Source organism: Crocodylus porosus, unplaced genomic scaffold (assembly GCF_001723895.1).
Source record: "Crocodylus porosus isolate Cpor-Errol unplaced genomic scaffold, CroPor_comp1, whole genome shotgun sequence".
NCBI lineage: Eukaryota > Metazoa > Chordata > Crocodylia > Crocodylidae > Crocodylus > Crocodylus porosus.
In genome coordinates this window covers 40091074-40104477 of record NW_017728907.1, presented here as the reverse complement: position 1 = coordinate 40104477, position 13404 = coordinate 40091074, and the positions used below count along the sequence as shown (strand labels likewise).

The following is a 13404-nucleotide window of genomic DNA, read 5'->3' as shown; positions in this document are numbered from 1 at the left end:
TCTGACATACGGACCGAGTGAGGGTGCCACTGTCAATCCATATATTAAATATTAGTAAAGCTTAATTTCTTTCTTATTTTTTTAGATTAAAAAAAATATATAAATAGAAGTTCTAATATTTTCTTCCCACACCTCAGTGGATCGTCTAGCGCACCCCACTTGGGGGACCACTGCTCTGGGATTTAAAAATGGCATCGGCACCAAAAAGCTGACAGTGTACATCAGAGTATCATAGCATGTTAAGATAACAAGTATGGAGTAAGAAAGGAGAGACAGAAGGGGTAAAGCAGAGAATTTTTCTTGGCTTTTCTAAATTTTCGAATTTTGAAATATTTTAGGTAATATGCAATAAATACCTAGCCAAAAGATAGCGTAGCCAATTAACATCGTAGAATGTGTAGTCATTAGATCCCATTTATACCTTCCTCGCAGGAAACTTAAATAGCTAATATTTATTAAATGGTTTGAGATGCTTGGATGAATATTCTGAATTTGATTTATACAACCTTTTTTTTTTACAAATAGTTACAATATGTTTTGGGAAAGGAGCTAGGGTGAGAGGAAATATTGCTAAGTTGGGTACAGCACTCTGTACATTCAGACGAAGGAAAACCCTGGTCAGAAATGAGGGTGGATGCAGGAAAAGGAAGACAAAATCAAAGTGTAGGAAAGATGCAAATATTTTTCTAGATTAGGATATTTTAAGATGTCAGCCTTTTTACCATTTGTATAAGACTTTACAACCAGGGACTGCTTTTTTATTTCCTATTACAATTGTGCATTGTTTTAATATTAAGTGGAGTCAGCAAAAAACAATATTAAAATACCAGTCAGGTGTGAGAAACCTTAACTTCTCTCAAGCAGATTTATACCTGAAAGAATGCTAAAGCTGCCATTTAAGGTTTCAAAGTTTCAGTGCCTTTCACTAGCTATCATCCAGTCCCTGTCTACATAGCTAATGCAGTCTTTTTATTCTGTTATTACTAGTTGGTCACTAAATTGAACAAAGAAATAGAATTGTGAAAGTGAAAACTATTATGTTTCCAGTCCTGACAAGATGATAGTGCTGTTACTTCCATCAGTTTCGAACAAGCTATAATTTAGAAATAATGACAGTTGAATGTGCAGTACTGACAGATAATGTACATTCACAGCAATATAGGTATTAGGCAAAACTGGCCCTGGAGGGTGGTATTTGGGTAAAAATATAGTTTTGATTGCTATTGTTCCTTTTATATAGTGTTTCAGAGCATTTAATATCCATTAATGTACAGAAATACATTTTCCTTAGGTGTTACACCATTTAATAGTATATAACTTTACATTTTTAAGAACTTAACCATTATGTGTTACCACAAATGTGTTTTTATTTTTGTATATGCATTGTGTATAGTTACAGGTGGGTTCATTTAAAATATAAGCCATATACCTTTCCTTTACAAAATATGTAAGTTGTCATCTCTATGTAAAATTCAGGAGTGGACTAAAAATTGTATTTTAAGTTGCATCCTACTCATGCTTTTATAAAAAATCAAGGTAGAAATAATGTATTTTATGAATAAATGAGTTGGGGCTTTAAAAGCAAACCATGTGTTGCACAAAAAATAACCCCCTTCTCCTCACGCATGTACATTATTGGGTCCTTTATGTTCTGTGTGAATGTTTAGCTTTTCACACTCATTCTTCCTCGCATACATTCATAGTGTCAATAAAATTCTTAGAAAAAATATCAGAAAATGCTTATTTGATCTGAGGAACCCAGGTTCCATTTTCAACAGAAACTTAGTCTAAGTCTTAATGATTTTGAAAGCAAACTTAGGAAGCATGTTCAAATAGACTTTGGAAATGAGAGTTGGACACTTCGAAAAATTTTACCCATCACATCTTTTACTGGTTCATACAGTGCTGCTACAATATGTGTATGCTATAGGACTAACTGATTACCTTCCTTGGAAATAGAAATCAGGTGTTTTTAGACGCATTAAAGGGAATGAGATGTTCCCTAATGACTTTTATATTAAAAAAAAACAACATTTAGTTATAAAGCTAAAAAAGCTGTTTATTTGGAAAGTGAAAGTAACTGAAACCTTCCATTAGTTTTAATTATTTTTTATTTTAAAACAAGTGAAGCTGCAGGGTTCAAACATCCAAGTTCTGCCAACCTTCCTAGCAACAAATTTTAAATTTTATGTTCCAACTTAAGTTCTCATAAATTAACTCATGGCCCAGATTTCAAAATTCACATCTTGGCACTGAAACATAACAGTAGGAGATCTACTGATGTAGTTGGTCCCTCTTCATAGATTTGATCTGTTTTATTTGTCAGGATCATACACCACTGAAGGAGGTGTGGCTGTCTTAATTAGCAGCAGCTTGCTTGGATATAGTAAGATTTGTATAAAAGTTTGTTCGTTACAGTTGGTTGAAAGTTTGTTAGTTTCAATTGAAAACCCATTGGTTTTCAGGAAGGTGGTAAATTATATGGTTAGCTTTCATGCATGTGAATGCCAGTTGCATTACCATAGCCATTATTCAGGGATAGGAAGACAGGCCTCTGCACCAAAAACAAATGCAAGAAAACGTAGAGGAAATGAGGGATTTGGGAGAGGGAATTCTCGCATCATAATATTTTACTTATTCCTATGTGAAAACAATCATAGTATTATAAAGAGTTTACATACAGAATTATGTAAAGATGTGCAGCAGCTTGATTTTCATGTTTCTTTCATTGTGACTCTATAAAAGAATTTATTTAAAATTTATTAAGAGGTGGTGAATGGCAAATAAGTTTCATTCAGTAATAGTGCATGCCTGAAAAATGTCTGCCATTTTTTTAGATAGTTGTCAGGATTTCAGTACACATGAACTGTAAACTGTTTCCTTGCTTGAGAAATATTTGAAATGCAAGATTACTTCCTTTTCCCAATGGAAACATTATCAGCTATACATGTATAGATATACCTATATATCTATATTTTAAATTCCCCAAATGTGTGTCTACAGGTACGTAAGGAATATGGCAAGTGCTTTCGGCATTCCTACTGCTGTGGTGGACTGCCAACTGAGAGCCCCCACAGTTCAGTGAAGGCATCAACAACAAGAACTAGTGCTCGCTATTCCTCTGGCACTCAGGTAACACAGACTTGACAGCATCTTTTAATTAACCTTATTTATAAAAAGCCTACTGAGAGATGTTCCATTCATATGCACTAATTGTCTTCTCATTATAACCATCTAAATTGCAAGTACAGGCTTTTATATGGTAGGATTGTTTTCTTTTTAAACATTTCCGCAAGGTTTATTTTCAGTTTGTTCCTATGCAAACTTCATCTTATTTTGTTATTAGGGAACTGGTTTGTGGCAAGAGTACAATTGTGTTTTATCTAACTGGATTTTACTAGATTGGACTTTTTATAAAAAAGGAGCCATAGATTCATTTTGAGCCAAAGAAATTATTTAGTGGAAAGTCAGAAGCTATGTGAATACTTCACATGATGGCACTGAATGAGAAAAAGAGGCTTTTTGCAACTTAAAACACCATGTTTATTTTTCCTTGCTTGCATTAACAGAGCCGTATAAGAAGGATGTGGAACGACACTGTGAGAAAACAATCGGAATCTTCCTTTATCTCAGGTGACATCAACAGCACTTCAACACTTAATCAAGGTCAGTCACTGGGAACATTTCAATTTTAGAAGACTTAGATTTATAGCATTTGACAGATAAGAGTTGGAAAAAAAAATGTGTAAGGGAAAAAAACCTGGAACAAATGTTCTCTAAAAGTATGGCTTTAAAGTCTTCCACAAGCACATTTTAAAACCTTGTTCATTCAACCTGCCTGCTTGGTATAAAAGTTGACTTTCTCCATTCATGGGAAGTGTATTTAAATAAGTATCATCAATAATTTAACTTAAAAGCAAGACCATAATTTTAAACCTTTGCTAACCTTTATAGGTTAAATCTCAACTAGAAATACCACTGCAGTACCATTTTAGTGCTTATATGAGAGTATGATTTTTAGACTCAGAAATTTTCCCAGTGAAATCAAGTTGACACCATATCTATGCAAAAGACACCTGTACCAAGTTTTTTGGTTTTTGTTTGTTTTTTTTCTTTGGGGGAGGGGAGAAGGGGAGAGGGAGTTCTCTTTCTTCCAGTGAATGTTATACTTTTTGTAACGGGCATCGTGAGGGCATTATCATGTGGGGCCCCAAAAAGTCACAGCCATACTATCTGGATTTACAGTCTTCTGGAAGGGGAAATTTGATTAACTCTTTAATTCAGTAGAGAAGTATGTATCCCATAGTCATACTTAGCAGTGCGAAGGCCCCAAACTCATATCCATACCCAGTCAAGATGGAGGGCCATTCCAGCTTCAGTCATCTCATGATCCTGTTCCACGTTTTCTCACAGAGGAATTGGGTTCATTCACAGAATGAGGACTGTCCTGTAACTACAGCTAAATCCAGAAGTCTGTCACCCTGCCTATTCTAGTCCAAATTTAACTTTTTCCCAGCTGTATAACCAAGTTGTGAGAAAAGGGTGTAGGAACTGGAGCTGCCTCAAGTAGGTTTCGATTAAATCAGCAAAATTAGAAAAAGGAAGATAGCAAAACTGCTGCTATTGTTGTTGCCCAGTATAGTGACTTCTGTCTTCTAGCTAAAACGTTGAAGAACCCTGACTAACATAGTGAGAACCAGAGTACTTCCCATTCAATAGCTAAACGCTGGTCCTGACCTGAAAATAGGAGAGGGGAAGGCAAAAGTCAAAGCAAAACACAAAACAAATTTGGGTTCCTGCTCAGGGTGAATTTACTTCCCATTCTCAAATATGGAAGTTACTAACCTCAGTGAAATGTCCTTTCATTCTGAATCTTGAAATCAACTCTGAACTCTGGTGAGCCTCAGTTTACCCATTGCTACGTAGGAAGAAAAGGAGTTTCCTGCTGCTCTAACCTGCTCATTTAAATATCTTGAACAGGTCAGCCAAGCCTGTCTGGACTCTAACCTGCGTTACAATCCTATCAATCCTCAGGCTTGCTCTGTGTTTGTGGTTATACTTTGCTTTCTGCATGTCCTTTCATAGTATCTTATAAAGTGAACTTGGGTTCACAAAGACTTGTATTCTCTCTCTCTATATATATTATTTAGTTAGTCTATGAAAGGTGCACATCTACCTTGCCTTCTTTAGCTAACTCACAGCAGAGTTCAGACCTCATATCATGCCACAGGTTCAAGACTTTTCAAAGGAAGTGTCATGACCAGCTGATCATCTTTCAGTTGACCCACACAGTCAAGCTCATAAAAATAGGGATCTCCGTTGTTTCACAGTGACACAAATCTAAACAAGTGCTTTTTTAACGAGCATTTGATGAAGTAGGCTGTCTATTGTCCGCATCAGACGAAGGAGGAGGTGTTGTCTATGAAAGCTCATGCCTCTCTCAACCCATGAGTCCCAAATATGCTATCTGGCCCTATCTTTTGCCTTTTAAAAAAAAACTTCTAGGATAATGTCAAGATAAGAATGTGGTTGGTAAAAGGAAAAAATATAGATCTGCCAATAATACATGTATTAGAGTCTTTTAAATTAAAATTAGAATGGAAATGCATTTGCTTTAGTGTTTCTCATTATGTCTAGATTGCAACAAAAAAATGGTAAAAATCCATCTAATTGTTAACTAAATGAAATTACTGTCAAATAAGATTAGCATAATCTGTCAGTAAAATAACTCCCTGAACTCCATGAATTTCTGCTACCTAGGCTAAAATATCTCTAGCAGGGTAAAGTCATTAATATTTAAATATCTTCTGTTATTGCCTGAACAAGATCCTAATAAATTTAAATAGTATGTGAAAATTTAGATGATTCTCTAGTTCTCTTCCAACATATCATGCATTCAGGGAACTCTGGTCCTGAGCCAGTGCTCTGAAACAGTTTGTCATATGTTGACTATTACCTTAATGGGTTGTTCAAAGCTATGTGTTCTATCAGTGGTTTAAGTCGAATTTATCTTCAGTTTTCTGACTTGTCTTCCCTTTTAAGTATTAGGAGTCTTACAGGTTAACTGTTTTATAAACATTTAGTGCATAATAAAATTATTCTAAAACATTGTCTAACAATTAGTTTGAAGCTTTGCGTAAGTGTTGATGCACAAGTTTAAAACTGAGAAATATTTGTTCTATCATGTGACTTTTCACTTTTGCTTGTTAAGATACTTGTGTTGAATATAATTCAGCGTTCAAAACTTTTGTTTAAAACGTGGCAGATAATTTTGCAGCATGAATTTGTTTGACCTTAAAGAACATGTGACTGGTTTGATTTCTTAAGCAAAACATTTTGTTTTCCTCTCAGCATGTGTGCTTTTGCATTTACTAAGACAGGCTTGTTGCAGTGTGTCATCCGCTGTTTCTGTTTAAAGGAGTTACTCCCTTCCCTTTTCCCTCTGCTTTTAGTAAACTTAGCCATAACCCAGATGGTTTCATAAGCGATTGCCCAAAAGCTCTAAATTAATATAATTTGGATTCCTCGGTTCTAGACCACCGTGTTTTAAGGTTATTATTTTTAAGCTATAATATCTTGAACTAGAACTGTGATCTCTTTGCATTTAATTGCTATTTTTGTTTAACAGTGGTTTTGCATAAATTAGTAAATGTCATTCTCAGCAGGTGTTTACTTTAGGGATTTGAACAGCACCTGTGAATTACAGAAATTTAACTATATTTTCCCACTCCTCCAAATTAGTAGCTCAAATACATTCAGAAGTTTTTACCCAAATTATATTTGACAAGTTCTACATGACTCATGATGAATTAAAAAAAAAAAGACTTTGTAGAAATTGCTGGGATAAAAATTAAAGAACTGATGACTTTTTTTTGTTTCTTTGCTTTAGGAATGACTGGCAATTACCTACTAACAAACCCTCTTCTTCGACCACATGGCACTAACAACCCCTATAACACATTGCTCGCTGAAACAGTTGTATGTAATGCCCCTTCAGCTCCCGTGTTTAACTCACCAGGTGTGCTTACACTTACTGAATAAACTTGCATTTCTTTTGCTCTAAGTCCTTTCTTCTCTCTAAATAGAAAATTAAGTTGCATTATCCTTGTCCTGCATTCTTAATTTCTGCCAGTTTGAAAAATACTAGTGTTGCCAATGTTAGGCTTGTAAAACTGCACTATATTATAGTAATGCCTTTGCTGTAATAGTATGTACCAATAATTATCCATGTTTTTAACACAGGTGGCATAAATCTTAATATACTATTACAGGACTGACACCACATGGTCCGAGAGCCCATCTTCAAGATATAAATCACTTAGAGGTATCATGTCTATGCAATATAAGGTTCAGTTGACTCTAAAGCTTGCTGAGAAAAAAAAATGCTAATGGAGCTGATTAGATAATAAAGCGTGCAAGGCATCTTGACACCTTTGGATATCCTGGTGTAGAAAATTGCATCCAGCTTTAAATAAAGCCAAACTATAGTATAGTGCAGCTTTATGTTAGCTTATTTCTTCAGGAAAATCTTGAGGTTATAATTAGGACAGTTTAGTTCTGTAAGACTAAAAGGGTGTCATCACTAATCTAACTTTTTGTGATATTATCCAACTGCTTTTCTTAACTGGAGTAGTTCATAAATTACTATTAATCTAGTATTTACAATTTTAATGAGTGATCAGGTATTACCTCTAGTATAACTGAAATTCTGTTAGTTTGAAAACCTTTGACAAAGTAGAGATCATAAAACCTTGTTTCCATTTTTTTATTTAAATTTCTTTTTTAAATGAACTGTAGTTTCTATTTTCATTCTCTTGTTTTCTTACTTTCCTTATGCTTTCCTCTAGCAACCTACAGAGAGACAAGTATGGGAGTAAAACTTAACTTTGCCTATCAAATGTAAATTTTTTCAGCATGATTTTTAATGGGCACAATTAAAACATAACTAGCGGTCATGAAGTAGACTCAGCGGGCAAGTGGTTCACAATTTGCAAATGAAATGTTTTTTATGTTCAAACAGTATTTGTATACTGCTTTTGGAAAAGAACATGACGTCTGTAGCAAACCCAATTGGTATTAGAGGACGTACAATGCTGAAATAATTTGCTATTTAAGACAAAAGCAATGTCAAGCAGAAATGCTTAATAATTTACTTTTATATTTCTACATTCCCACAGTATTCTTGCTACAGGCCATGGAAAGACTTCAAGTGAATTACCTGATCACGGGCAACAAAACTTGCCTCTTCAACTCAAATATATACCAGTCTACTTAACCCTGCAGTATATCATAGAAAACTAATTTTGAATTATCAAATATGTTTCGGTATCTGCTGAGCAGAGGAAAGAGAATTAAAATTATAGAAATCACTTTCATGAGGGAAATGAATGCCAGCATGTGGTCCATGTGTTGCCTATTATTATAAATGCCATATGTTCTGTGTGGCTAAAACCTCTGCAAGAAAGATCTTGGAACATGTATGAAATTACAAAACTACAAAGTTGTTTAATCAAAGTTTAAAGAGGCCTTTCAAACAACCATCATTACTTTGTCTAATTTGGTACACATGGAGAGCTGGAGTAGCACAATACAAAATTACTTGCAAATTTTGAAATGGAGAATTCCATTTTAAAAAATCAGTATGCTGTTATTAAAATATGTTTCAGGACAAAAAATGTATCCCTTTCTTTTAAAAGGACAAAAAGGGTTCTTTTCCCAGAAGAAATTTGAATTTTCTAAGATAAGCTGCAGCTTTAAATCTGGAACAGAAATAAAACAGAAAATCTATAACCCTTGGAAACATTTTTTTATCCTATACTCCTCCAAGCCTTGCATATAATGCAGCAGCCTCACAGTGGTCAGTTTCATTTCAATAGCATCACTCTTCATTCTTTCTTTATTTCCAGACATATCTGTAGATAAAGTGATTTTCTAGGAATCCACTAACAAATAATCTAACTTTCCATGGTACAGACTGTTCAGTTTCTTTCAAAACTTTCTCTCTTTCTTTGCCTGGGAAGCACTGTGATGTCATAGTTTACATGTCTCTGTGTCTATAGAAAATAAATTTCTTTATTACAAAGAAGAGCGTGTCATCATAAGATTCCAGGTTTTTTTCCCTAAACTTCTTTTCATATCTCCAACAGATCTACCCAATCTGTCATTCCTCCAGCAGCTTTAAGATGTCAGCCATGGCTGATTTTCTCCTCCCATTCCATAGCTAATATTTATTCTTTGTTTAATTTCTGTGACCCATACTTACAGAAATTCCTAACATTTCTGCATTTGACCTCCATGTCCACAGCGTCTGTGGACTTAACTCTTAATTGACTATGCTGGTTCATTCAGTGCTGTCACTGTGACTGATGCAGACTGCAGGGCTGCAGGCGAACTTTGACCTTTAGAAGCCTGAGGCCATTGTTGGCAGACAGAATATTAGTGCAAAAAATTACATTAAGTGGGAAAAAAGCTGTTATTGCTTAGTAATCTAATTTGCTGAACCCTTGCTCTGACTAAGTTGCTGAGAAGCTTAGTAATTCTTCATCATGTTACAATAAATCATTTTACTTTCTTTTATATATCAGCTACTCTTAGGCCAGATAGCCTGAGCAGACAGACATGATGTGAGTTGTCCAAAGTGAGTCATTCCACCTGCTGTCTATCGTGTTGTTGGATGGTGCTTGTGGGCCCCGCTCCCTTTAGTGTGAAAGATGGCTGTCCTTGTTTAACATAAATTCTTTGTATTTGTCCATTTTTTCATTCTTTTCTTTACTTCATCTCCAGAAAAAAAGGAAAATGTTAGAAACGTTGTTAAAGTAGTTGCTTGCCAGTTACGTGGGTTTATGTTATACATTTACCTTCAGTTATGTATGTGATCTAATTCCTTTTTAATTTAGTGTCGTTTAGGACAAATTCTGTTAATTTTATTTTTCTAAGCCATGGTGTTGTACTTTAAAATGTAAATGTTTTTACAACTAAATTGCTTTGCATTACATATGCAAGGGCATGGAGTGAATAGTTTCTTGTGGAAGAGTCCAAACTGACCTTAAATTATGAAATCAGAATTCCGCTGTTCTCCCCAAATTTCTAAATTGATGTGCCACTCAAGCCCACAGGAAAAAAAAGTATTATTTTGAAATACATCTTTCCTATATAAGGTGTGCAACCATTTACAGTTGGGAATGTTCAGTAACCATAATGTTTCTCAAGCCTTACTTCCAAGTACAACTTTGTCCTGAACCACATTAAAGAGTTTTGTACAAAAAGAAGAAGAATTGGCCAAAGGGTACCAGGCAGTAACCCAGACTGTCCCTTTTCTGTTTCAGGACATTCACTGAACAATGCCAGGGATACAAGTGCCATGGATACTCTACCGCTAAATGGTAATTTCAACAACAGCTACTCACTGCGCAATGGAGACTATAATGACAGTGTGCAAGTTGTAGACTGTGGACTAAGTCTGAATGATACTGCTTTTGAAAAAATGATCATTTCAGAATTAGTGCACAACAATCTGCGGGGCAGCAGCAAGAACCACAACCTAGAGCGCACGCTACCAGCCAAAGTTGTGATAGGCGGGAGCAGTAGTGAAGATGATGCCATTGTGGCAGATGCCTCATCTTTGATGCACAGTGACAACCCAGGACTGGAGCTTCACCATAAGGAGCTTGAGGCACCGCTTATTCCTCAACGGACTCACTCCCTTCTGTACCAGCCACAGAAGAAAGTGAAGACCGAAGGAACTGACAGCTATGTCTCACAGCTGACAGCTGAGGCTGAAGACCACCTACAGTCCCCCAACAGAGACTCTCTTTACACAAGCATGCCCAATCTTAGAGACTCTCCTTACCCAGAGAGCAGCCCTGATGTTGAAGAAGATCTCTCTCCCTCCAGAAGAAGCGAAAATGAGGACATTTACTACAAAAGCATGCCAAATCTTGGAGCTGGCCATCAGCTTCAGATGTACTATCAAATCAGCAGGGGTAATAGCGATGGCTATATAATTCCCATTAACAAGGAAGGATGTATTCCTGAAGGGGATGTTAGAGAAGGACAAATGCAACTAGTGACAAGCCTTTAATAGTGTAGCAAAGAAATATTAAAGGCCACATACAAGTATTAAAAAGACTTAATTGGCCCCATGCAGGCTCCCTCATATCTGCTCGAAGAGACAATTCTGTTCACCCTGTGGTTCTCCGATGTAGAGGGGATGATGGACCTTGCAGTTCTGTGAATTTTTATAAAACAAAAACTTTGTATATACACAGAGTATACTAAAATGAATTATTTGTTACAAAGAAAAGAGATACCAACAAGGTATTTTAAGATTATCTTCTGCTGCTGAATTTAAGGAAATTGTGAAACAAAGAAAAAACTTCCCAGCCATTTTACTGCAGCAGTTTGTGAACTAAATTTGTAAATATGGCTGCACCATTTTTTTGTAGGCCTGCATTGTATTATATACAAGACGTAGGCTCTAAAATCCTGTGGGACAAATTTACTGTACCTTACTATTCCTGACAAGACTTGCAAAAGCAGGAGAGAGATTCTGCATCAGTTTGCAGTTCACTGCAAATCTTTTCCATTAAGGCAAAGATTGAAAACATGTCTAACCACTAGCAATCAAGCCACAGGCCTTATTTCATATATTTCCTCAACTGTACAATGAACTGTTCTCATGAAAAATGGCTAAAGAAATTATATTTTGTTCTATTGCTAGGGTAAAATAAATACATTTGTGTCCAACTGAAATATAATTGTCATTAAAATAATTTTAAAGAGTTTGAAGAAAATATTGTGAAAAGCTCTTGGTTGCACATGTTATAAGCTGTTTTTATTACACTCTGTTCATAGTACTATAGTATGTTTAAAATGCAAATTCTACCCATTTTCACTTATTTTTCACTGTAAACAGTGTTCTGCTTTGACAGGTTAGTTTTTATTCTTACGTTTAAATTTTTTATTGCCAAAAGAACATAACATCGGGGGGAGAAATTTTTCTTAGAAGCCAATTATGCCAAGTCTTGCACAAATTTGGTAAAATCTAGCTAAGATTGTAAATCAGTTCCCTGTTCATTCTTTAATCAGGGTTGAGTTGGGAGGGGAAAAGGGGACACTGGACACTTCTCACAAACTTTCTGGTGAACAAAGGTGCCTGTCCTTTTTGAAAAATGAAATAAAACACGAATAGTACTCTTCCATATTCCTTTTGCCTATATTTAGTAATTAATTTATTTTATGATAAAGATCTAATGAAGTGTAAATTGTTTCTGCAAAATTCTGCTTTTTTTCATCCCTTTGTGTAAACTGTTAATAATGAGCCCATCACTAATATCCAGTGTAAAGTTTAACACCTGTTTGACAGTAAATAAATGTGAATTTTTTCCAAATAGGTAAAATGTGCATTATTATATATGAAGTGGAATTGGCACTAAACTTCCTTTGACCCAAGTGTTTTTGTTTTGCTTAAATTGCTCCCTTATATTTCATTATTTAAATTTTAAAAATACAATAGAATCTGTATGTCTGTTTCTACTGAATAGAGGTTGTCATTGCTGCTTAGCATTCTAGTCACAATCATATATGATCAAAATCAGATACATGAGCTCCATTAGGAAATTGTAATCTCATGCATTTACATAACAGATTTTCTTTTTAAGTAGGAATCTACTAAAATTAAAAATTGTGGTAAGCTCTACAGTCGTATTTTGGACAATGGTAATTAGATGTTTTTAAATAGGAAGATGTATTTTGACAGTGAGCAAAATTTTTAGTTGCATTTCTATAGCAGTGTATTTAAAGTGCTGTACAAACCATCACAGCACCATTTGAATATTAGGAGCTCAGTTTTTACCCAGTTTGGAAACTGAGGTATGGAACCGATGGCGCTGCTGAAGACACAATCAGCAAGTCCATTGTAAAGTTGGGATTTGGAATTCTAAACTTTCCTGTTTCCCAGACTTCTCTTCCTTCCTGTAGATCAGTCGCTTATGGTGTGAGGATGCAGAATATAGTTTTCTTTCTGTATATATAAAATATGTACCGATTAACCCTGATTATTTAGATAGCTCAGAGAATTTTTTTGAAAATTAAAATGGCAAATAAATAAAAGGACAGTTAAAGGAAATATTTCTGAATTTTGAGTCATCCAAACTCCAGAAAATCAGAGTTCAGGTAGCTAGACCTCACTGCATTGCAACTAGGATGTTCAAAGATAAACAACATCTACAAAAGAAAGGAAAAGACATGTTTACATGCTGTCCAATTGGTAGAGCCTGCCAACAGGTTCCTTAATGCTGTCACCTTTGCAATGTGTTCCTTGTAGGTAAGTGGGCTTTTCATCAGAGGCTGACTTCTATTTACTGTAAGTGTTTCAAAATCTGGAAGCTGAACTGTTATGAACTT

At 35.2% G+C, this 13404-nt stretch overlaps 1 protein-coding gene across 12 annotated transcripts in view; it reads left to right on the top strand.

The window, feature by feature from the left end:
• ADGRL2 (adhesion G protein-coupled receptor L2) overlaps nucleotides 1-12522 on the top strand; it is a 488780-nt gene extending 476258 nt beyond the window's left edge. For 5 of the 12 annotated variants that reach the window (XM_019531201.1, XM_019531198.1, XM_019531202.1 and 2 more), the window contains 4 exons: nucleotides 3004-3132; nucleotides 3570-3666; nucleotides 6890-7018; nucleotides 10326-12522. In XM_019531201.1, coding sequence (XP_019386746.1) covers nucleotides 3004-3132; nucleotides 3570-3666; nucleotides 6890-7018; nucleotides 10326-11080 — 1110 coding nt within the window. In that variant the 3' untranslated portion in view covers nucleotides 11081-12522. Of the gene's footprint in view, nucleotides 1-3003; nucleotides 3133-3569; nucleotides 3667-6889; nucleotides 7019-7242; nucleotides 7325-9584; nucleotides 9638-10325 lie in introns of all 12 variants that reach the window. The other 7 variants (XM_019531207.1, XM_019531204.1, XM_019531208.1 and 4 more) reach the window with 4 other exon arrangements.
• Nucleotides 12523-13404: the final 882 nt, after the last annotated feature.